Raw genomic sequence first — 24,565 nt, 5'->3', positions numbered from 1 at the left:
TGTGAGTCTTGATGAAAGCAGCCAGATGGAAAGGGAACCTGATTCTGGTTTTCATGTAATTCACAGATTTATACATGTCTAACTCTATGGAAAAAAAATTATACCATGATGCCGCTCTAATAGAAATGAATACAAAGGGTATTATGCAGGCTTTGTGGAGTAGGAGAAACATCAATTTGGAAAATGAGTAGGATATAGAAAATACAAAAAGAGGGAAAATTGTTCCCAAAGGGTAACAGCATGGGCCAAAGCCAGAAAATGCTTTGCATGTCTTAGGAATCACACCTTGGGGAGGCCAATGCATGGGGAGATTGTGGACAGTCAAGGAGATGAAACTGGAGAATGCACTGGTACCAGTTTGAAAGGGCTTACGTACATATGCCATGGTGTTTGTGCTTCAAGCTATGAGAAAAAAAGAGTTGCTGAAAGTATCTGAATAAAAACCTAGCATGTTCATATTTGTGAAAGATAACATCGGCAGCGCTGTGTACTGTAAATTAGAAAGGAAATTAACAGTTAGGAGATCTTCTACTAGTTTCAAAGAGATGATAGAAGCCAGATTTAGACATGAGACTGGAAAGGAAAGTATAAGTGTGTGAGGCATTACGTGGAGAAGATTTGGAGACTAAGGAATATGAAGGGTGAATAAGAAATCCAGATGAACCATTGAATTCAGTTGTCCTTTAAACCATTAAATGAAATAGAAAATATTAGATGAAGCCCAGATACATACGGTGGCCGTGATGAGTTTCATTTTGAAATACTGACTTTTAGGGTGTAGTTATATCCTAGACACAAGCCATTGTAGATTTGGGATTGTGGCTCAGAATGGCAATCAGAGAAAGTACACCATGTTATTCCCACGATGGCATTTGTTTCCCGTGCTCTTACCATTTGAAAAAATGCCATGTTTTGATTTTTATGCAGGACAAAACATACATTTTTCAGTCTGTAGAAATACACTCAAAACTTTGAAAAACTTTTTCTGGATTCATATATGAAAACCAAGTATATATTGTAGATACAATGATAAGCAACATCCCTAAAAGACGATGTATGCCCACCTAAAAATACTCACCATACAGATGTACATTCATCACCTTAAAAACTAATTTGCTAACTCACAATATTCAATCCTTCCCACACACTTAACAAAATCACAGAATTGAGAATGGCAATAAATTTAAAAAGCCTGTAGAAGTATCATTTATACGAATATCATATAAAATTTTGAGAAAATACATCAATTATGTCCAACCCATTTTATTTATAATATAGGACCAACCTAATTTGCATAACTTACAGAGCCCTTCCAGCCAATACTAACAAATCCTCATAGCACTCACTACTGTCCTTTACTTATATGACTAAATCATTTAATATTCACAACAACCTGTGATGCAGATAATATTTATTCTCCCATTCTCTGGATTAATTATTAGAGGCAAGAAAAGATGACAAAACTTAACCCAGCTGGTGAGAGGTGAAGCTAAAATTCGAACCCTAACAACCCCTCACTAAACTGCCTCTACATGGACAGAATTCAAACAGGAGGATTCCACAGATCCTGACAGGCCAGAGGCGAGGGTGGGGTCACTAACCACCTAGCTTTCCAGAACTTCCTTTCAAGAGAGTTCAGTATTTACCTCTTGGTCCATTAGCATGAGAATGATGGTCATCTTTATTGCTTAGATGTGACAGATATGTACAGAAAGAATGAAAATTACCCTGACAGGAAAGCCCCTCCAAGCTAGGGATTCTTGAGGCCCAATTAAGAGTCCAGTGGCATTAGCTCATGACTGTAGTTGCTGAAGGAGTTTGCTGGTTAACTGCTGTTTTCTATGAAATGAATGAATTCAGATTACAGAAACATTTTCCTGCCCACCTAAAATCCTGACCATCCAGGTGTGTAGTCAACTGACATAAAATACATTGCCTCAAAACATACAAATAAATGCAATCTATATATATATATATATTTCTGTTATATATATATTTCTGTTATATATATATTTCTGTTATATTTCTGTTATATATATATTTCTGTTATATATATTTCTGTTATATATATATTACAATATATACATATATATTACTATATTATATATATACATATGTATGTGTAATATATATGTAATATATATATATATATATTACAGAAAAGGATCGAGGAACTGAGCAACCAACTTTACCATTCATAGAACAGTGACTATTTTAAGAAAATATACATATCACAAGAATGATCAGATCTGTCTCCTCCAGTTTCATAATCATACGAAATTTTAGGATGCTTAACTTACATTTTATTTTGTAGAAACTAATTTTGCTTTCTATTAGATTTTCCATGAGAACTGAAAATATTGTATTTTCCTCATAACGTTTCAGACAATTGTCATGTTACATTGTTTCCAAATGACTCGAATGTTCCGATATTTTGTTTTCCTTTATAACTAGTGGCCCCCCTTCTGCTGCTGACCTGTGACTGTGGGGCGGGTCCTATCGGGGGAGTGACAGGAGGATTTATCCCAGTTCCTGATGGTTCAGAAGGAACAATTCATCAGTGGGGAATCGAAGGAGCCCATCCTGAAGACAAGGTGAGAACCCAGTTTCTAAAACATTTATTTCAATCACATAGAGCAAAATTAGACTTATATTCAGATAGGAAATGGGGTAATGGGGTATAAAAATAAGACACTCCTTGACCTTTACAGACCTTTGTGAGTAAGTGCTGAAATAAATGGAGCCTTTTTGAATCATAGCTCTTCAGATATCTAATCCTAAGAATGGTTACTCCTGCAAGAATGTGGCCTTCTTCTAAAGTCACCTTTTGCAAAGAGCCACATTTCACCCATAGTACCATGAAATCTGGCTCACTTTTAAACATATTTACTTTTTGAACATGGTTTTCAGGAAATCACAAATATTCGGGTGCCACCTATCACTGCCAACGGAGCCGATTTCATGGAAAATTCTGGTAAGTGAATATTGAATGGATTTTTGAAGGCAATACTGGGTTAAATGAGAAATACTGAAAAATAAGAAGTGTTCTAAATCATTTTCTTAATAATTTGCATATATGTACACACATTGGGAGATGTTACCACTGAAACAGGGTTTCAATGAAATGATTTATTATATATTAGTCAATTCCAGGGCCAAGTTCAGGTTTCAATAAGTTCATTGAAATTCATTGCCCACTGATGGCACCATTTTTAATATCTAAAGATTTACTACACATTTTCCAAACTTTAATTAACTGAAGTATAGCTCTCAGTCAATTACTAATTGTGAAATCTTTTCTGATTGCACACATGTAGAAAAATGTAAAGGAAGATACACCAAATACCATGTACCTACCACTCAACCTTAATTCTTCTTAACCCTAATATTTGCAGTTAAACCTCATGTGTGCCCATCCTCAATCGTATCGCCCTTCTTCCTTCTCCAGAACTAACCATACCCTGATTTGAGTTCAAGTACCAATTTTATATTCAGTCATAATGGGACAACATCGTTTATGTTCTCAGATAGATGAAATTATTTATTTCTTTGGTTTACCAAATGACTGGTTTATTCATATTGTCTCAGTGCCACAATTAAGGCATCAACTAGAGGAACAATAAGACCTAATGCCTAACATTAAAATTTATCTTAATTCCATACTTAGCAATAGATTGTTTTTAAATGTCTAGACCGCAAAATCCGCATGAGATCATGCCAAAATGTCTGCCTTTATCAGCTACCCCAATCCTCACCTGCTTCTTCCATTATAATTACATAGCAAAAATTATATTCGGAATTCTCTAGAAAAAAATTAACTTTCCATGAAAGTGTAATGTAAAAGTAATAGGGAGAATAGTCATAACTCTTCAAATTTTCTTCAGGCACCAAGACACTAAATTGGCACATGCTAATTTGCATGATTATATTATGTGTGTTTCCTCTTTGGTTTCCATATTGAAAGCAATATGATACCTTAATTTTAATTTCTCTTTTCCTGAAAACAAATAAGCATTGCATTAGAAGCTTTCCATGGCTGTGTGCTTAATATTGTTTTTACTTTTCTATTTCTGGCTGTTGTCACTGAAAATCTATTTCCTGTGTATATTTTTTAATTAACATGTTTCCAGAGCTATTCCATCTGCTAAGATCCTCTGTACAGCCTCACCTCCTCTGAGGCAGCATCATCTCTGTTACTCTCATTACAGAACACAGGATGTTCTTATCACCTCCAGTCATATAATTGTCATTTCTCCCACTTAATTGCTTTACTTGGTGTCTGCTCATTGATATCAAAAAACAGTAAAAAAAAAAAATACAGCATAAGACACTATAGAATTTTCTCCCATTTTTAGAAGTTTGTACGAATACATATGCTGGAGGGACAGTAGTGGAAGGAGCCTCGGGAATGGAACTGACCACCAAGCTTGGAACCGCCACAGGATCTGGAGATGCTGCAGGATTTGGAGCAGCCACTGGACTTGGCATTGGTTCTGCAAGACAGTCTGGAACGATGAGAACAAGGCATTCCACTGGAGGAACCAATAAAGACTATGGTGAAGGAGCAGCGAACATGAATTTTCTGGACTCCTATTTTTCTCAGGTAATTGGGTGGAAAAATCTGTGGCTTTGTTCTTGTATGTACACGAGAGATCTTTTTTCTTGACTATACTTCGGGTTTGCAATTCGTTGTTGTTGTTTTACTTACAGCTTGTTCAAATGTAAGAAAAAAAATTGGGTTCTTTGCCAAAACAATGCAGATAACCTAAGGTGGCTGCCAAAATTGGGCAACTAGTCAAAAAGGAAAAATGGTAGCTAGATACCAAGGGAGATAATATGGCAAGTGGAACCTCTTCCCTGTGACTGGAATGACAATGTCAAGCAAAATCTTTTGCATGTCAGGGCCAGCAGCATCCTGTCTAGAAATACAAAGCAGCTTATTTTGTGTTTCCTATACTATAAAGTATGTCAAAGGTGCATGTTTTTCTGAGACAGGGTTATAGTACTCTTCACATTTTCAAAGGAGTCCATGCCCCCAAAATGATGAAGGACCATTGAATTAATGACCCAAAAATAAAAAGGGGAAAAGGGGACGTGATCAAAGATCAGATGAAGTGTCAGGAAGCATAGAACTGAAAGGAACAAGGGTTCAAGAACAGAGAAGACTTTTAAGAGGCAGGTCTTGCCTCTTGGTTGGTGCATCATTAGGACAGATTTCCTACAGAGTTTTGGTATCAGAGCTGGTAAGTTCTGGGATCGGACCTGGTGCTGAGAAGGTCCGATGACTGGCAGGGAGAGTTTGTTTGGGATGAGGACTCGGGATATTCTGAGGTGTGGTGTGGTCCTTAGTCATGGGTCAGGCTCCCGCATGGGTTGGGGAGTCTAGGCAAGGGCCCCAGTCTGGTTGAGAGCTGGCTTAGATGGTGCAAATGGGACACAGGGACCCCCACACTTGACCCAGTGAATAACCTCCCAGCTTTGAACACACTGGTTTTATAAATCTAAATGCATGCAAGTGCCCTCAAACCCCAGACTTAAAACGCAAGGCCAGGCCAGATTCAATTTTGAAGGAATGCCAACTACACTGTTCTCCAAACACCGGATAATGTCTGTAACAAGATTGTTGATATACAGAGTATGCCTTTACTTCTACAGATTATCTAAATTTTGCATTCATGATCTAAATCCTTGAGTTGTATGAACGGTATTGTATTCTTTAGCTGAGACTCTTTTAAAATTCATTTTTTCCACTTGTCTCCATCTTTAGAAAGCATTTGCCTGCGCAGAGGAAGACGATGCCCAGGAAGCAAATGACTGCTTGCTGATCTATGATAATGAAGGAATGGGTGCCCCCAGTTCTCCCGTGGGCTCCTTGGGTTGTTGCAGTTTTATTGCCGATGAGCTGGATGACAGCTTCTTGGACTCGCTCGGCCCCAAATTTAAAAAACTTGCAGAGATAAGTCTCGGGATCGATGATGAAACCAAACAATCTCAGCCACCTTCCAAAGACAGCCATTTTGGGATTGAATCCTGCGGCTATTCCCTAGGAGTCCAACAGTCAGAATCTGTTAGGGGCCAGACTTTGTCCGGCCATCAAGGAGCTTCTGCTTTGTCCGCTTCCGGCTCTGCTCTCCAACCAGCCATTTCCATTCCTGACCCTTTGCAGCATGGTAGCTATATGGTAACAGAGACTTACTCGGCCTCTGGTTCTCTCGTGCAACCTTCCACTACAGTTTCTGAGCCGCTTCTCACACAAAATGTAATAGTGACAGAAAGGGTGATTTGTCCCATTTCCAATGTTCCTGGCAACCTACAAACTCCGATGGAGCTACGGGGGTCACGTAATATGATCTGTACAGAAGATCCTTGTTCCCGTCTGATATGACCAGAATGAACTGGAATGACATATTGGCCGAATATAATGATTTGGACCAAATTGTTCAAAGTAGCATAGCAAAGCTCACAGTGTTGGTCTAATTGGGCACTTATTTGGTACTCTCCTAAACTGAGCTCAATTCGTTTGAATTTCCTAGTTAATATCCCCAAACTGGGTATGTTGTCACTCTCACTTCTCAAATACCATCCAAGTGATAGTAAATCTTGATGTTTTTCAAAAAATCTTAAGATCATATTCAGTGGGAAAATTTCCATTAATAATTAACAACTTTTAGACTTCTATTTTTGCAGTACTAAAGAAAGGTGTTTGTCACTTTCAACAAAATGCAGCGTGCTTTAGTGGATTAAGCACTTGGAGTCAAGAGCCCCAGTTCTTGTCTCTGTCACCTTTTCTCATGTCACTAATAATGATGTAAGAGTCATAAGGTCTTTGCTAAAGCATTTTGAGCTGCTTGGAAAAAGGAAGTAGCTGCAGTTGAGTTGCTGCCATCTTCTTGGTGTTGGGAGACCCTAAGTGCATCTTTTGCTCAAGCTAAGGGCTATTGGCTTATGCATTAAACTTGCTATATCTGTAATTCTCAATTCTCAAAATAAGAAAATTTGATAATAGAACGTTTAGGGAAGCTTAGTATGGTGTAAATAATATTTTGAGTTTTTCTAAATTTCTTTGAAAGGATCTATCCAAAGAAAATATCTATATTGAGCTCCTTCCTACACACTTCTCAGTACAAATCCTGTGTTAATAGTTCTTAAAAAATTACTATTTTTTAAATGTCAGTGGGTAGATGTAACTTGCATATGACATGTAATGATGTTTATTATGTTAACAATGTCTACAGACTTTGTGAGAATACAATACATGGTTTTTCTCACAAGAAAAAGAGGCCTCTGAATAGATTAACATGGTGACATTTTTGAGTATGTATTATAAACCCCATTTCAAGTCAAAAAAGGAGATGGAAAGGGATTATCAGTACCCTCTATTTTATTAAGCCTCACTCCTTTGAAACAGCTACAGCAACTTAATTATCTAGCATAACAACGAAGATTTCGAATTTATTACTTCATGCATTTTGCCGTGATAGCAATGCGGTTGTTCAAATCATTTCAGGTCATTCAACATCTTCAGCCATTAGCCCCTAAAGAACACCCTACCTTCTTATCAACATTCTTGTCTTAGCTGAGTCTTTACAAGGTCATTGTCCAGCTCCATTATATCTAATTGTATATAAAATACTCTTCTTTGTTTTGTTTTGTTTTGTTGCCATATTCAAAACCTATTTGTTTGTCCAGATGGAATGCAAAGTAATAAGGTATGTTTTTACACAGAAGGATATAGTCCTAAGGATCCCTGGGGGGAAAGACCCTCCTAAATGTCCCTACATCTAACATCCTTCCCTCTCCCTGGTGCCATGACTGCCAGGAAGGTAAAGGATAGCCAAGAAGTGCAGGCAATGTGTTCTTTCAATACAAGCCCACTGTTTTAGCAACACCTGCAGTATGCCCATCTATGGAGCAGGTCCTGAGGAAGCTGTCTTGCTATTATCACTAGGACCTCTTCTCAATGGAAGCTTGCTCTGGGGTCGAGATCACACATGGTTGATTTGTGATGAATGAGAATTAAATTAATCATAATAATCCTTACTTCAAGTTCAAAAGTGTCTTCAGGATCCTAAAAGTATTTTGGCATTGCCTCTTAAAACCCAACTTTTCATGAAATGGGAATTTTGCTGCATTGCCAAACCACAGAGGAAACTATGTCATTGCAGTAAAGGCTCTGTAAGGGAAAAATTGAAATCAAATGTGTTGTAAAATAAAAATAGATTCATCTTGTCTAGGAGGACCTCAAATCGATTTACCATGTAAAAGAAAATTCAAAGCAAAAATGTATCTGTATTTTTTTCACCAAAAATAAAAATTGTTTTAAGCAAAAAAAAAAAAAAAAGTTTGAAACTGTCTTTTTACTTGATGTATAAATTTTCAACAGTATATACTAAAACTTTAACAGTGTAACACTGTTATAATAAAACTGTTTGGCAACAACTTATGAGTACTTTCTTAACCATTTAGTAAAACGTGAACTACTCTCTATAATTAACAGTTACTAAGAAATATAAGGTAAGAAACTGACTTACATATGTATTTTTATCAGTATTTTACATTTTTTTCTAGCAGATACATTTTGTCCATCCTCCCAGGCAGGAAGGAAATACCTGGGGACTCCAATCTCTTCTTCAGGTGGAAATAGTGCTGGATGAGGTCCTGGATGAGGTCAGGGCAGACTTTTATTAACTAGATGCTTTAACTCATTTATTATTTGTTTGGTAGTTTGGAATGATCTTTCAGCAAAAGTTCTGACATGCTATGATGCCTCAGAGAGAAAAGCTGGAGCAAAGAGAAGGTAATGTACCATGGTTCTGGTGACAGCTATCAGCCCTCAGCCTGGGTCTGTCTCCCAGTAAATGCCTGTTATTTTCATGTCCCCCTTTAAAGAGATGCCACAAAAAGTCCCTTTGGAACTTCAAATCTTGCCTTGGCTGACTTTCTTCATTTTTTAATTCATACCATTCAACTTGGATTGCTGTATGGGGAGCAGAAACTGGATTAGAGTGGATGTTGAGTGAAGAAAAGTGGATGGCTTGACTCTGACATTCCAAATCAACCCCAGGAAAAATGAAACCCCTATAGGTAAATTCCAAAAATATCCCCTGATCCTCTGATTTATAAAAAGTTTGAAGAATAAAAACAGCAAGATCAATTATCTTAACTTTCAAAAGTCAAGGAAGAGTGTGAAAAAACACACTCAACTGACAAGCTTCAATACAACTAACAAGAAATGATTAAACGTTAAGGATCCTTCCTTCTTGTTATTGGAAATTCAGAATTTTCTGCACTCCTTTACTGGGTCTGCAAAAGGTAACTCTGAATCAGAGATTATATGGTTTAATACTTGTTCGACAACACAGTCTGAGATCATTTTTAAGTAAGGGGGATAACTGATAAAGAAAAGAAGATAATTGGTTGATTTCCAGGTGCCAGAAGCAACACGTTTACCACAGTGAATACTGAGATTCCTTCTGCTCTCCATGATCCTTCCACGACAAGACATGGGCCCTTCAAGGTTGGTGCCTTTACTTTCTTTTTCTTTTATTCATAGCCTTTCTTTTTTTAACAAATGCAAAACAGAAAAATCTAAACACAATGCAGATACAGTTAAAACTCAAGAGAATGACAGTCTAAAAGAACAAATGCAAATGGATACAGTTACCAGAGCAGGAAGAAACTAGATACTGGTAAGCCCTACCAGGTGGCCAAGACAGTTAGTTACATATTCCAATTTAATTCTTACAGTAACCCTGATCATAGTCAGAAAAACAGAGACCCAGAGAACAAATTACTTCCTCAAGGTCATTCAATAAAGTGACATTAATGTAAAGGTTTATATATAGTTATTCAGTAATAATAATACATAATTCTCTGTCAAAATAATCTGCTTGCTTTTAGCTCTAAGATGTGAGTAGAGCATGAAAAATTGGAAAGAATACAAAGAAAACAATGAAAGTAATTTTTGAAAGACTAGAAATCTAGATATAATTCTAAAGATTAAAGAAGCAGTACATTGCAGGCAAATATATCTATTTGGGCATAGAGGACAGAGAAATCTATATATTTCTATATATATCTAAGATTGAGAGATAGAGATAAAAAGGTAGAGATGAGGGAATAGATAGAAAGAATGCAAATACATGATTTGCTGTTATTTTGAAGTATATGTGAGGTTATTTTTCAGGGCACAATGGCATCTCTTCCACATTTAATAAGGAAAACAAATTATCCAAAAGTCATAGAATCTCTTTTCTGATAAAGCCCTTAAGGATTACTTTGATAGCACACTATTTAGTGTTATGTTTTCTGTGTGCTGAATTTGTCATTATTAAATTAGCAAACAGTGAAAGTCGTGTGAAAACACAGAGCGTCAAATTCCAATAAAAGCAAAACACTGAGATTGAAAGAATATGTATGTCCTCATTTCCTCAGAAGGCAAAGGAAGTATTTATATTCTTTCACAACCAAAAGAGGATTGCAAAGAACTCTCTTAATTATAAAGCAGCACAGAATCAGGTAATCTTGTATTTATTTAAATGGGATAATGACATGGTTTCCACTCCTGCAAAAAGGCATTGTAACTAAGCCAAAAACGAGTATTTAAACACAGAAAGTGAGATTAACTTCAATCATGTCTTCCCATGTCCAACTGACTATGTTGATAGTAAGATTTATGTGATCCTAACCTGGAGGTAAGGTGCATGCGTGCACATGCACACACACACACACACACACACACACACACACACACCCTCAGGTAAGTAAGTAGCTTTGTGGAGCTGAAGAGTGTCTTTCCATCCTCAGACCCATGGACCAGACACTAATGCTTGATTTGTGTTGCAGATACAAAATTTCTGCATGCACAGTCTGCTCTCCGGATTTATTATTAAAAAGAAAAGAATCACCTAGATTCCCCACCTAACTTTCTTCAGGTAAGACATAATGAAAAGACCTTGTCTGACCAAACTCTTAACTATCCTCATCCAGGGCTGACATCCACAACTTTAGATTAGTAGAAAACTGTGTCATAGGAAGTGGAAGTATTAGTCAAAGAGCACAGGGTTTCACCTAGACCAGATGAATAAGTCCTAGAGATCTACTGGACAGCACAGAACCTACAGTTAGCAATACTGTATTACATGCCTAAACTTTGCTAAGAGGGTAAATCTTATGTTAAGTGTTCTCGTCACTAATAATAATAATAATATATAAGAGAGGAGGAGAAAACTTTTGGAGGGGATGAATAGGTTCATGGCATAGACTGGTGATGCTTTCATAGGTGTACACTTACCTCCAAACTCATCAAGTTATATACATTCATCATGTACAACTTCTTATATGACAAAAAACTTTAATATGTAATAAACACTCACTCTAATAAGTTCTGACAATATTTCTTTCTGCATCTTCCCTCTTCCTCTCAGCTCTTATAAATTGCTATGAATTTTTCCTTACAAGTTATGCCTGCTACAGTTGAAATATAAGTTGATCTCCTAACTTGCCACTCTTCCTCCTTACACTTTCTTGCACCCTGCAACAGAAGGGTCTGTTGTGCTGGTCTTTGGAAATGCTTTCAAAGAGGCAAACCAACAACAAAGACATTTGCTGCCAAGGTGATAGAAGCTCTTCTACTCTATGCAACCCTATTGCACCCCAGAGCCTCCAGAACAAGCCAACACATGCAATTGCTACTTCTGCCAACTCTGGCTAGGAAAGGATGTCTCCACTGAAAGAACAAGTCAGGAGATGTTGTTGAATGTTTTGATAGGAGACATAGAGTTGTCGGGCAAAGAAAACCTGCTAAACTTTGCACAAAATCAAAGCTACTACTCAGGGGCCTATGAGAAAATTATAAAATGCCATTCCATCTATTAGTCAATCAAAATAACTGTATTATGTTTTAAGGATTAACAAAAGATAAATTTGAGGTTTTTTAATGTGATTTGTTTTTTAATTGTGTGTTTTAAGTTAACAGTTAAGAGTTCAAGCTTTGGAGACAACTAGTTGAGTTCAAACTCCAGCTTTACCACTTACTAGCTGTGTGTCCTTGGGCAAGTTACTTAACCTCTTTGCACCTCTCTGGACTATTATTATGGAAATAACAGTCCCTACCTATATCATGAGGTTTCTGTAAACAGGTGGCAAGCATGCACTTAGGGCACAGTTAAGTACTCACGAAGATTGCTTTTTTTTTATTGTTTTTATCATTATAATTTAAATCTTCAAAATGAACTCAACTCAAAGTTAAGAGTACTGACATACAACGTATTGAAACCATACAAACTCAAAACATCTATATTATCTGACCCAAAGTCTTGTCTTAGATGTTCAAACAGGCTGAAAAGCAACTTGTTGATCAAGTTAAGAATTGACTAGGCTAATTCTCTTCCTGTGACTCCAAACTGCCACTATAACATTTCTTTTTCACTAATCTTTTGCCTCATTCACCAGGGTTGTCCTGGCTAGGCCACTCCACACTGGAAACTCCTCTGAAACCACAAGCAAAGAGAGACAAATTCATTCAGATCAAATTATTATCTTATGTAGCCAAAATGATGAGGATAACCAGATGATTATAATTTTTCAGTTGAGCTTCCTTGGAAAAGGGCAGAGAGGAGAGCTTTCTTCCCTAAGAGTTCTATTTTTTTTTAAGTAGTCACCACACCCAGCATGGAGCCCAACACAGGGCTTGAACTCAGGACCCTGAGATCAAGACCTGAGCTGAGATCAACGGTTGGATGCTTAACCACCCAGGCGCCCCCTAAGAGATCTAATCACATCATTTCCACCAGTAGAACGGGGCAGCCAGGTGGCTTTGGAGGAAAAAGTTACTTGAAAATTAGCGTGAAAAGAATAATGCTCTTAACCCAACCTTCAGTAGTATCCATGTGCTGGGTGACGCTAATAGAATAGCAATTACTGCACACACAAAAGAGACCACACTTTACATTCAGTTTCTATGATATCTGGTGTCAAGTTGGTAGCCAGGTAAAAAAGAGATTTATTTGTAAAAACTAGTTACCCAACATAAAACGGAAGGAAGTGAAATTTGTCTTTTCCTTTGCATTTTTTTTACCTTATTTCTAGAACACGATATGCCTAATGTTTTGATAATCACTACTTCCTGCTTCCTTTAAAAAGCTGACCATAACTAGTTGATAGGTTCTTAAATTGTTTTGATAAGTTAATTCAAGATAAAGTATAAATCACAGGAGCACTTTACTATCCCTCCTTGGAGTATATGTCTTTAATACTTAAGATAATTCTTCACTTAAAAAACGAAGTGATATTCCATTATCATTAGGTCATAGGTCAGGAGGTGAGGTGTTTTAAGCACATACACTTTCCAGGGTCCCTCAAATCACATATTTGGTATCTGTCCATGTAGGGCCACAGAGCACACCTGGGACTCAGGTTTCACATTCTGATGAACTGACCTAATGAATCTAGTCTCTAAGAAATAAAAGTAAATAAAGTGTTCCATAGAAGTCCCACTATCTAATTATTCCTGAAAACCTAGAAGCCACAATCTTCCTCTGATTTTTTTGTGTTTCAGACAGCTTATCCATACTTCTCAGGTGAAAATCGAAGGTATAAAGAACAATAAACCATACTCTATAGACTTAAGATTCCAACTATTGAAAATTCCAACATGTAGGCTGATTCTCCCACAGTGCCAAACAATGGAAACTCACAATGGCACTTTTATGAACCATAAAGCAATTCTTTACATGAGCTTTCACATGGGTTTTACTTTGTTCACCTCTAAGTCTTCCCTGTAATACTGCTCTGCTTAATTTTTTGACTTGTCATCAAATGTCCTGATTACTTCAGATGAATGCTCTAATCCTAAAATTAAGAAAGAAGTATGATGATGATACACTCTCTTCCTCTTTCATACCCATAGAAGAATTAGTCACAAGAATCTTTGTTGACTGACTTACCTCCTCTATTGTAGCTGATTCTACATGAAATGGGTGTGACTTCCCCCAAAGTATGGCATCATTCAGATATTGTTTCAGTAAAAGTTAAGAGAGGTCCACCTAAAAAAAGAAAAAAATGTCATAGTAAATTAGCAGACAATTGCCTAGTCAAACAAGAGGTCTGCTCTCAAGACATATATTAATGTTCATAATGATCATTATGAATTTTAAAAAAATCTTTAACCACAATTGCCCTTAGAGAAGCTAGTAAGTCACTGTGATATTTAAAGCTAAATTATCAAGAGTAATTTTTTTTCCATTGCCTGCTTTTTTTTTTTAATATTTTACTTATTTATTTGACAGAGAGAGAGAGACAGCCAGCGAGAGAGGGAACACAAGCAGGGGGAGTGGGAGAGGAAGAAGCAGGCTCCCAGCGGAGGAGCCTAATTTGGGGCTCGATCCCAGAACGCTGGGATCACACCCTGAGCCAAAGGCAGACGCTTCACCACTGAGCCACCCAGGCACCCCTTCCATTGCCTTCTTTGTACCAATGTTTTGCTTAACTGGTTTGCTTAGCATTTGAACTTTTTCTGTCTAAAAAAATCTCTAAGTGGGAACTAGGGGGGCGGTGAAATTCAAATTTGGTCTACCGCCAAAACAAAAACAAAAACCAAAAAAAAGAAAAAATGTACAGCTCAAACAAAACAGTTCTAAAAACAAACATCTTCCTAAAATGCTTAGGCACTAGAGACATTTTGAATCTCTTTTCTTATACCTGAAAGACTGCTTCAACTCTCCAATTCCCTGGGTGTATAATAGATGGAACTGAGTTAATTATATTATTTTTTATCATATTGAGTTTTTCAATTGTTTTTGTTACAAAAGTAAAGTTACTACACATATATAATCTGCCATTCACAATATCTAATTTAGGACTCAGGAATAACAACATTATAACTTTTAGTCAGCACAGCTCATGTAAACGTGTTCCAAAATAGCGGTTCCCCATATTTTTTTCTCCATGACATGTGTGACAGACAACATTCACAAGCTCACATCCTCCTGCGGACGAGATCACCTTGAGGCTGCACTGGTCTTCCCAGCTGGAATCAACTCTCTCCAACCGAGATGGATGTCAAAATGCAAGTAAGTAACATCATTATTGAATAACTTTAAATGTGCTCTAATCATTTTAACAAGTAAGCCATTCACAAATTACAGAGCTTGATTATTAAGATTACTACATCGACTGGTATGGTACTGAAATAAAAAACCACCACCACCAAGAGGAATACTGAAAGGTAACTAAAATGAGTGATTTCATTTCCTTAGATCCTTGTTTTTTCTTTAAAATAAAAATTGTTCACTGTTTTGGGGATTCTGCTTCTCTCTACTAAGGTATTTATAATATCACTCCAGATTATTTTTAAAGATCTTTAACAACTAATGGTATACTTCCAAGTTTGCTCTCCAAAACTATTGAATCACTTCATTTCATCTTTTCCTTACACATAAGAACTTCCCTTGCCTACATGCAAATGAATGAAACAACTGCCAAGAAACCAATACTCTTTTCTGTCTTCTGAGGGGTTTTTTCTGTGTATTTCTATAGGCTCATTAGTCATATTGAGTCAGCATGATGGTTTCTGCCTGACACCCTCAGTAAACACTCCCATGCCTGCCTGTAAGCTCGGCAAGTCCAGCATTCCAGTCCAGAGATGCTGTTAACAGCCAAATACTCTCCTCCGATTATCCCCAGCCCCTGCTATTCCCCTTATCTTTCCAAGAATTCTCATAAACAAATCCTGGGGTAAAACCAAAGCCAGAAACTTATTCTGAATTTTTTTTTTTTTTTCAGAAACTGTAGTTGGGGGGGCACCTGGCTGGCTCAGTCAGTAAGCATGCTACTCTTGATCTTAAGGTTCTGGGTTCAAGCCCCACACTGGGTGTGGAGCCAACTTAAAAAAACAGAAAATGTAGTTGGGTAGATAAAATCAACATTCCCAAGTGTCACACTCCTGTTAATGAATGCTTGCTTTGTTCAGCTCCAGAAGGCAAGAGACTTTCCATATGGTTTATGGTTTTGCACTTTGTCCTCCCTGCAAGGAAGGGAGTCTTAATACAGCAATGTTCTCTACTGGCCTCTGAACTTCTTCACTTCACGCTGTTCAGCCAGCCTTAGCAAGGCCCATCCTTGATAAAATGGTGAGGGAGAGTGATTTTTGTCCACCTTAGTTTGGAGACATTCACTGACATCCTTCCAGGAATATAACTGTCTTTTGTTCTTTCCCCTTTGCTCTCACTTTAAAGGCGCACCCACACACGCATGCGCACACCCACATACGCATGCGCACACCCACACCCTCGCCTCCAAAATAACTCGAAAATATTTTCAATTATTCATTCATTCCCGCATTCAACTAATATTTACTGAAGACCTACAAAGGCTCAGGCAAAGTTCTATGTGCTGTACACACAGCAGTTCACGGAGAAAACCCCCGGCCCTCATGAAGTTTACATGCTAGTAAATGGCAACAGATAACACATAAATGCTTAGTCTTTTAGATTGTGATGTGCCAGGAAGAAAAATGAAGCAGGGAAGGGGCGTTCTGGGGTGGGAGTAATTTGATTTGTAAATGAGTGTTCAGAGAAGGCCTCACCAATAGGGCAATATTTGAGGGGCACAAAAAGTGAAGGGTGAGGGAGTAAACATTGTACATGTCTAGAACAGAACCTTCCAGGGAAAAGGAACAGAGAGTGCAAAGGCTCGGAGGTGGAGCATGCCTGGCCAAACTGTGGTATCTGCTATGGTGTAAATGACTGATAAGAGATTAACATGCCACTCTCCCAGTATGATGCACGTAATGGCTAAGGGAACCTTCAGCTAAAGGATTCCAGACGTTAGTCATTGGGAGGGAGGGGCATCTGATGGGACACCAGAGGCTTGTTGAGGCTTCCTAGACACTGGGGCTTTGTGCACACTGCCACCCAGCATTATTATAGTCCTATCACATTTTAAAACTAGTGTGATTCATTTCAAAAAAAAAAAAAATCTCTTAAGGTGTCATCAGTACTCTACTTAGACCCAAGAGTAGACAAGTTTGGTTTTCTGGCTGAGCCAAACAGTATTTTGGGATTGTAACATCCCCCACTAATTCTCCTCTGCCTTGTGAACAACGTAAAGGATCTCCTTCAGCCATTTGGTTCAGGGATTTTGCATCCAGCCAATCCCCTTATATTGACTTGCAAGGAGGAGCCTGTAGGGAACAGCTCAGTTAGACACTGTGACTCACTGCATGGGGCGCTCTCGCTCTTTCAGGGTGTTGGTGTCCACAGCTGTGCTCTCAGGGCTGACTGTTGCTGCCCCAAGTGTGGTGACTGTTCATTACGGACGTGCTCGCTTCTCTGTGCGAGACCACAGGCTTGCAGTCTGCTAGGCTTTGATTATTAGTCTGTAAGTTCTAGTTCAGAAAGGCAATAAAGCCATCTTCCACCCAAATTGGCCAGCTCTCGTCTCTCACTGCACAAGGCGGAGGTGGCTCTTGATCCGTCTAACTGGAAAGTCCATGAGAATCTCAACATCCTGACTCTAGTGGCTGTGATGTCGCTCCTGCCTTGGCTTCTGTGGAAAAGGACCAGGGCTCCTTCCCCAGGATTAAGGGGAAGGGGGATCCTCTCCCATTTCTCCATATCCAACGTAGTACACTGGCTTCTCAACTGGCCCCTAAACTCCTCCAGCTTCATTCTGTGAATCTCCTCATGCCACACTGAGTTTCACGTGTATACTGACACACCTCTTAACCATCAGCCAGGCCACTCTACAACCCTAAGTCACATCACCATCCGCCATCCTTCTCCTGTGCTTGAGCTGCAGTGTGGTTGGGGAAAACACACATACATAGACCAACACATGTGTATGTACATGCATGCATGCATGTATGCATATGAAACACATACGCGCACACACACACACAATCCCAACCAACATTTTCTGACCAGATCCACCATTAATTCATCCACAGTGCATATTTCAAACACCTTCCCTTAATTATACTGCTTTTTACTTATAATCAGTTCCTTCTAGTATGTGGACTTAGTTCAATAAATCTTTATTGATTATCAAATATTTGCTAGATACTAGGGGCTGGGCCCACTATGAATATGATATGGCCTCTGCTTTCTAAGTACTAACAGTCTGGAGAAAGAGAAATGGGTGGGGTAGCAGACATGGATGAAATCACCATGAGCCACAAATGTGATTGCTGCTACAAAGGTTGTATGAATCATTTCAAACAGAACCACAGAGAATGAAGGGAAAGGTAACTAATTGGAGATGGAGAGTATGGAAAAAGTTGAATTGAGAATGACTCTCATGTTCTTGGCTTGGGTGGCCAACTTGACAAGGCATGTGAGAAGCATATGAGGAAGTTGTAAGCTTGAATTGGAGAAGAGTAGAGGGATTGCAGAGATCTTTTTTTTCAGTTTGTGAGTTTGACATCCCTACAAAATTATGTCGGTACTTTGAGGTCCCCATGAAATATCCAAATGGTAATATTCCCATGTTTGAAGCTCAGGAGAGAAAACTTGCACAAAGAGAGTCCCTATAGAATCATCTCAGTACCAAATGAGAAGAAAAGAAGGAAAGAACTAAAAAAAAACATTAGCATTTAACAGGGGGGAGGACCGTAAGAAACAGATGGAGAAAGAAAGAAAATTAGATGATTATTTCCGCCCCCTAAATCTACCTGCAATTGTGTTTTCCTTCTCATTTCAAGCTACTTGCTGGACTTTTGTAATTGGATATTGCTCTAATACCTCAACACAATTTTTACTGAAAAAAAAAGAAGCTTTTACTTCTGACTCCCCTGTTGGTGTTAACATGTGATGAAAAGAATGCTTTCTTCACACAAATCTGAAGCCCCTGACTCTCCACCAACAGTGTCTATGTTTTGAGTTACTCTGTCCTGGCACGTTCAGTGTCTCCTTCACAATTACTCATCCTTTAAGAATCAGCTCACCACACCACCCCCCCAGTCCCTACCAAAAGCCTTCTCTAATATCATTGTCCTCAGTGTGCATTAGCTACTGTCTTCCCTAGGTTTGCATTATACCCTGCGTATAGTTCTATGACTGCATTTATAATAGTTTTTAAGTTCTGTAGTTATATTATTTCATAAGTACCTATTTTTATTTCTTGGGATGAAGAAATACTTATTTACCTTTGCATTCCCAATAAAATGCAAATGAAATGTTTGGTGAACAGGGACAAACTAAATGTTGAATAAATGAAGGAATAAATGAGTGGAGTTACACCAGAAAAGAGATTCCTTCTTTTTCTGCTCTTTTCACATTATGTAGAGGTATTTCATATTTTTTCTTGTATCTACATACCCATTATCTATAGATGTTCTAGAAGTAAGCCTCCTGACCATAATCATTTTTTATGTTGTAATGGTCATACATTATGACTTAAAAATCAGAAATCGCCCAATTTAGCTCTCATCTCTTTGACATTAATTTTAATACACTCATTGGGATTTTCAGTGGATTTAAAGGGTCAGCCTTCTATCAAACTATTTGCCAAGAACTGTTGATGCATAAAGTGTTCCTTGATGCTGGAATGTGTCAGGAGTAAAAAGCCAGTGATAGTAAAGGACACATTAATTTTTGTTTTTACACAATTTTTATGTTTTAGGTAATATTAAGAGATGAGATAATAAGCCAATCACTTGAAACTTATTCTTGTCTGTGTGTACGTGTGAAGCAAAGTATTGTGGGAAACATAACTCAAGTAGGTATTTTGAATATATCTAGACATTAAAGCTAATTATTTACACAAAGTATAATTCAAAATGGTACATTACCAGTACATGTTTTTTGGTTTTGTTTTTTTTTATAGGTACATGTTTTAAGAAAAGTGCATTTACCATAATGTTCAACTAATTTAGGGGGAAAACCCTGTAAGTTAAATCTTTCACATCTTGTTAACACTCAATTTATTTTAAGGCAATCAAGTGCTTCATTGGTAATGACATTTGTTCCTGTGTACAGATTTATGAAATAGACTACTCTCATGCCAGGAGAAAGAAGTCAGGAGCTAGAGAACTAGCTGTTTCACCTGACTCTTCAACAAGTACCTTCAACACACTGAGTCATAAGTTTCACAGTTTTTAAAGGGGAACGATTTCAAGAATGACATACTATGGCACTGGATAATGCATGTATTGATACCTTCTCTCAAAGCCTTTGAATAAATGTCTTATAAAAGAATATGACACTGAAACTGACTTTGTCAGCCTCTGGGGAAGATGAACAATTCAATAGAAATAAAATTTGGCTTAGCTTTTTCTCATTCTGGAAGCTACAATTACGTTTTTTACTAAACAGAAACCAAACTCTTGATAACGAGGCATAAATAGTTGCCTATAGGACTCAGGTGCAAGAGAACTAATTTTAGGTAAGATTTATATAGTCTCCAGGTTTGATTTGTGAAAGTGTTTTGGTAAAGCCTGTCTTGTTTATTTAGAAGTTTTCCCACAGCCATAGGGAATGAGAATTATCACCAAGGTGCTACCACCCACATCTAGCTCAAGAGAAAGGAATGGAAACTAGAAGACATACTTCTTTCCTGATTGAATTATGCATCCAGTGCCGGTACTCAGCACTGTTCTAGGCACTGGAAACAGCAGAAAATGAAACACTCTTCCTAGATACTTAGTCCTCTGCTTACTTAATCACTAACACTTAAATAATACTATGAGAGAAGTCACTCAGCAGTTAAGCCCTAACCAAATAGAGGAGAATGTGGTTCTCTCCGCTCAAAGAGGGAGTGGTCTTTGGCAGCTAGGGAAGAAAGGGACAAAGAGGACATGCCAACTGCACTCATCTGAAAAACTGGCAAGATCAGAGCTGGGGAGAGAAGGGTAGGATAAACTGGGAGAGGAACAAGAGGGCACTTTTGACCACAGAAAGAACTCTGCTACTGTGTTCAAACTGAATGCCAAACCTCTTTCTAGCAGCATACCAACCCTTTATACTTCCATGGGTTCTTTCACTACTCCAATATCAATAGTTAACCCTTCTTAGTTTCCCAACCTGATGTTGATTCCAGTGCTTTGTTTTTCAAGAAAAGTTCAACTTAACATTTACACTTGCAATAATAATTATACTACTAACAACTACATTTATTGAACCTGATGTACTAAACACCACAGAAAGCTTCACATGGATTTTCTGGTTTAATCTTCACAACAGCCTTATGTGTTGGGTGCTATTAATCCCATTGAACAGACTGGGAACTAAGGCACAGAGAGATTGCCCAGGTCACACCACTAGTAACTACTGGAGCAAGGATTCTAACCTCTATTCTTTGTGTAAGAGATTTTGGAAATCATATCGAAGAGTCTATCTTCCCCTTAACACCGCTAGAATATTCTTCTAGCTGTGTCTAGTTAACAAGAAGTCAAAGAACTGTCTGCTTAGATCATCTGTGATTTTTGTTTCTCCCTTAACCAGATAAACTGCAAACCTGTTGGAAGTAATGAAGGGGCACTGGGGAGAAGCAAGAAGCCTCACAGAGCCAGCCACCTAAATCCTGCTCCAGAACCCGAGCTCGCTGAAAGCAGGCCCCAGGCACCCCTGGCTGCAGTGAGGACGAAGGAGCCCGCGCCACAGTCTCCTCTGCGCCACCTGAGCTCCGGGCCCGCGCACAAGCACAAGGCGGGGGACCCCTGAGCGGCCTCGGGTGGCCGGGGACCCTCGCTGGACACAGCAGATCTCGAGGCGGGGAGCAGGCTTTGCCTTTGGGCCGGGGCCGGGCGACCCGCCGCAGCTCAGGCAGAGTGCCGCCCGGTGACCCGGAGCCTCCCTAGTCCCGGCCACTCTCCTGAGAGGAGGGGACGGGAAAGGAGAGGACGGCGGGGCGGGGCCTGCCACCCAAAGTCCCCAGCCCAGGGACGTCATGGTCCCAGGTGCGTGTGCGACGGGGGGCGGGAGTCCACCGCGCGCCTCCCTCCGCCGAGGAATTCCCACCTCAGCGCCAGCAGCTCGGGCTGGCTCCCTGTTCCGTTTTTCTCGCGGCGGCCGCACCTGGCACTGCGCCCCTGGGCAGGGCGGCACCCACCCCAAATTGTATCTTCTGCAAGTCTCCCCCAAAGAAAAAGTCTTTGTCCTTTTAGACATTCCCTGAAAATGAAATGAAAATATGGCAGTAAGCCCCACTGTCTGGAGGACATATGTTATTATTATTATAGCTATCATATAAGAGCCAGGATTCAGGTGCTAAAACCCGAAAATGGAGTGATTACGGTACCAGCAAAGCTCAGATAATATTTTTCCTGTGTCTCTCCTGTTTTGCTAGCTGACTGTTACTGGCAAAAGCCAGGTATCACTGGGGGCTTAATACAATTTAGGGTTACTGTTCTGACTACCTTTCTTTGTGGCCCAAATACACGATACTATAAAAATACACACACACACACACACACACACACACACATATGTATTTCCCCCTAAAAATCCCTGCCCAGAAACCTTACTTTTCTGCCTTCAAAATGTTTTTAATTGAGATCCCCAATTTAATTCTGGAAATCCCAATTTAATCCTGGCTCCCCTTTAATTCTATGGAGGATCAAGCACATTTCTATACTCTCTGTTATGGGGGACGGAGGGGGATGCTGTGTTTTCAGTGGTCAAGACAAATCCTAACCCTTTGGGTAGGGGGCTCTTGACCAGGACCACACACTGGGAATCACTAGGCAGCTTTAAAAACAAACAAACAAACAAACACCAGTACTACGGATCCTAACCCAGAGATTTCAATTTGCTTGGTCCCTGGGTTCGGCCTGACTGATGGGATGGCTTTTTAAGTGTCCCAGGTGGTTCGAACATGCAGCCTCAGCTAAGAACCGTGGCTGCAAACTGGTTTTAAAGTTCGAAGCTCTCCCCTTCCACGGCTTAAAGTATAGGAGATAAATGGTGTCTGTGCCACATGGATACCAACTCCACCAACTGTACCGACGGTGAGACCTCGACAAATTGCTTGACCTCTACTAGGTTGCCGTTGATAAAATACGGGGAAAGGAGCACTGAACTCCTAGGGCTGTGGCGAGGACTGACTGCCTGGCAGAAAATAAGTCATAAAGGCTGGCTCTTAGAGTCACTGCTAATGTTATTACTGGTTTTTAAAATCTTTGGTAGCAGATAATAGAAACAAGTTTTATTTTAAAAGGTGGGGATATTTGCTAACTCATGACACCCAACCTAGGAAAGCCCAGGGCTGGCTGTGGCCTCAGGACAACTGGGTCCAAGGACTCAACACTGTGGATTCTTTCCCGCTCTCTCTCTTTTTCTGCTTCTCCTCCTCACGGCAGCCTCAGGCCCCAGAATGACTGGCCTGTATTCTAAGAACAGAAAGGAAAAAGTTAACGTTTATCACTGGTTTCATTTAGGAAGAATCCTGCGGAACGACTGTCCAAATGTGCATCGTGAGCTCGTGACCGGCTAGACGACCATTATTACCAGAAGGACTTTGGGGTGTGAGGTGCTGAGCAGACTAAAACAGTAGCCCCTACAGTGATGAAAAGTCAGTTCTGATACTAATGATTGTATCTATCCATTCAACAAATATTTATTAAGTATCTATTATGGGCCAGACATGGTTCTAGATGCTACTTTGTACAATGGGAAATGGACATCACGTTTTAAAAAAATACCAAGATAGAGTTTACATATGGTAAATTCAGCCTTTTGGTTGAGATAAAATTCATATACAGTAAAATTCAACCTTTTTAAGATATGTCGTATTTTATGTCTTTTGGTGCTACTGAAGATGGTATTTTTTTCTTTTCTTTCTTTTTTTTTTTTAAGATTTTCTTTATGTATTTGAGACAGAGCATGCACAAGAGCAAGGGGGGAAGGGGCAGAGGGAGAAACAGGCTCCCTGGTGAGTAGGGAACTCAATGCGGGGCTCGATCCCAGGACCCTGAGATCATGACCTGAGCCAAAGGCAGACGTTTAACTGACTGAGCCACCCAGGCGCCCCTGATATTAAGTTTTGAAATCAGGAAGTATTGGCCATTAAGATATAGAACATTTCAAACCTTCCCCCAAATCATCTCTTGCATCTTTGTAGTCAGTCCCTCCCTCTAGCCCCTGCTTCTGGCAACCGCCGATCTGTTTTCTGTCTGTATAGTTTTGCCTTTTCCAGAATATCACTTAAATTGAATTGTACAGCACATGGCATTCTTTCACTTAGCATTTGAGATTTGGAAAGTCGTTGCATGTATAAATAGTTCTTTCATTTCATTGCTGAGACTTAGGCCATTGTGTATAGCAAAGCACTGTGTGCTCACCCATTCATCAGCCAAAGCATATTTAGATTGTTTCCAAGTTTGGTTGACAATGAAAAAGTTGCCAGAATATTTGTAGACAGGGTTTTGTGTAAACATCCATTTGTACTTCATTTGGTAAATGCCTAGGAGCAGGGTCGCTGAATCATATGATACGTGTCTACTGAACTTTGTAAGAAACTTCCAAAATGCTTTCCAAAGTGGTTGTGCCATTTTGCATTACCACTTGGAATGTCGCAGTGTTCCGGTTGCTTCACAGACTTGCCAACAGAACGTATTGTCAGGTTGTTT

The 24,565-nt window shown here is 39.2% G+C and overlaps 2 protein-coding genes across 2 annotated transcripts in view; both read left to right on the top strand.

Annotated features, from left to right (window-relative positions):
* Positions 1-8,431, top strand: part of DSG3 (desmoglein 3) — a 32,851-nt gene extending 24,420 nt beyond the window's left edge. The window contains exons 13-16 of the mRNA XM_019807419.2: positions 2,455-2,594; positions 2,911-2,974; positions 4,356-4,603; positions 5,768-8,431. Coding sequence (XP_019662978.1) covers positions 2,455-2,594; positions 2,911-2,974; positions 4,356-4,603; positions 5,768-6,385 — 1,070 coding nt within the window. The 3' untranslated portion in view covers positions 6,386-8,431. The remainder of the gene's footprint in view (positions 1-2,454; positions 2,595-2,910; positions 2,975-4,355; positions 4,604-5,767) is intronic.
* Positions 8,432-15,053: 6,622 nt separating this feature from the next.
* The window catches only part of DSG2 (desmoglein 2), a 72,625-nt gene continuing 63,113 nt past the window's right edge, over positions 15,054-24,565 (top strand). The window contains exons 1-3 of the mRNA XM_034652448.1: positions 15,054-15,071; positions 21,441-21,644; positions 21,821-21,895. Coding sequence (XP_034508339.1) covers positions 15,054-15,071; positions 21,441-21,644; positions 21,821-21,895 — 297 coding nt within the window. The remainder of the gene's footprint in view (positions 15,072-21,440; positions 21,645-21,820; positions 21,896-24,565) is intronic.

The sequence above is a fragment of the Ailuropoda melanoleuca genome, unplaced genomic scaffold (genome assembly GCF_002007445.2).
Source record: "Ailuropoda melanoleuca isolate Jingjing unplaced genomic scaffold, ASM200744v2 unplaced-scaffold6034, whole genome shotgun sequence".
Lineage (NCBI taxonomy): Eukaryota > Metazoa > Chordata > Mammalia > Carnivora > Ursidae > Ailuropoda > Ailuropoda melanoleuca.
Note: the sequence above shows the minus strand (reverse complement) of the source record. Positions and strands in the feature narration are given on the sequence as shown.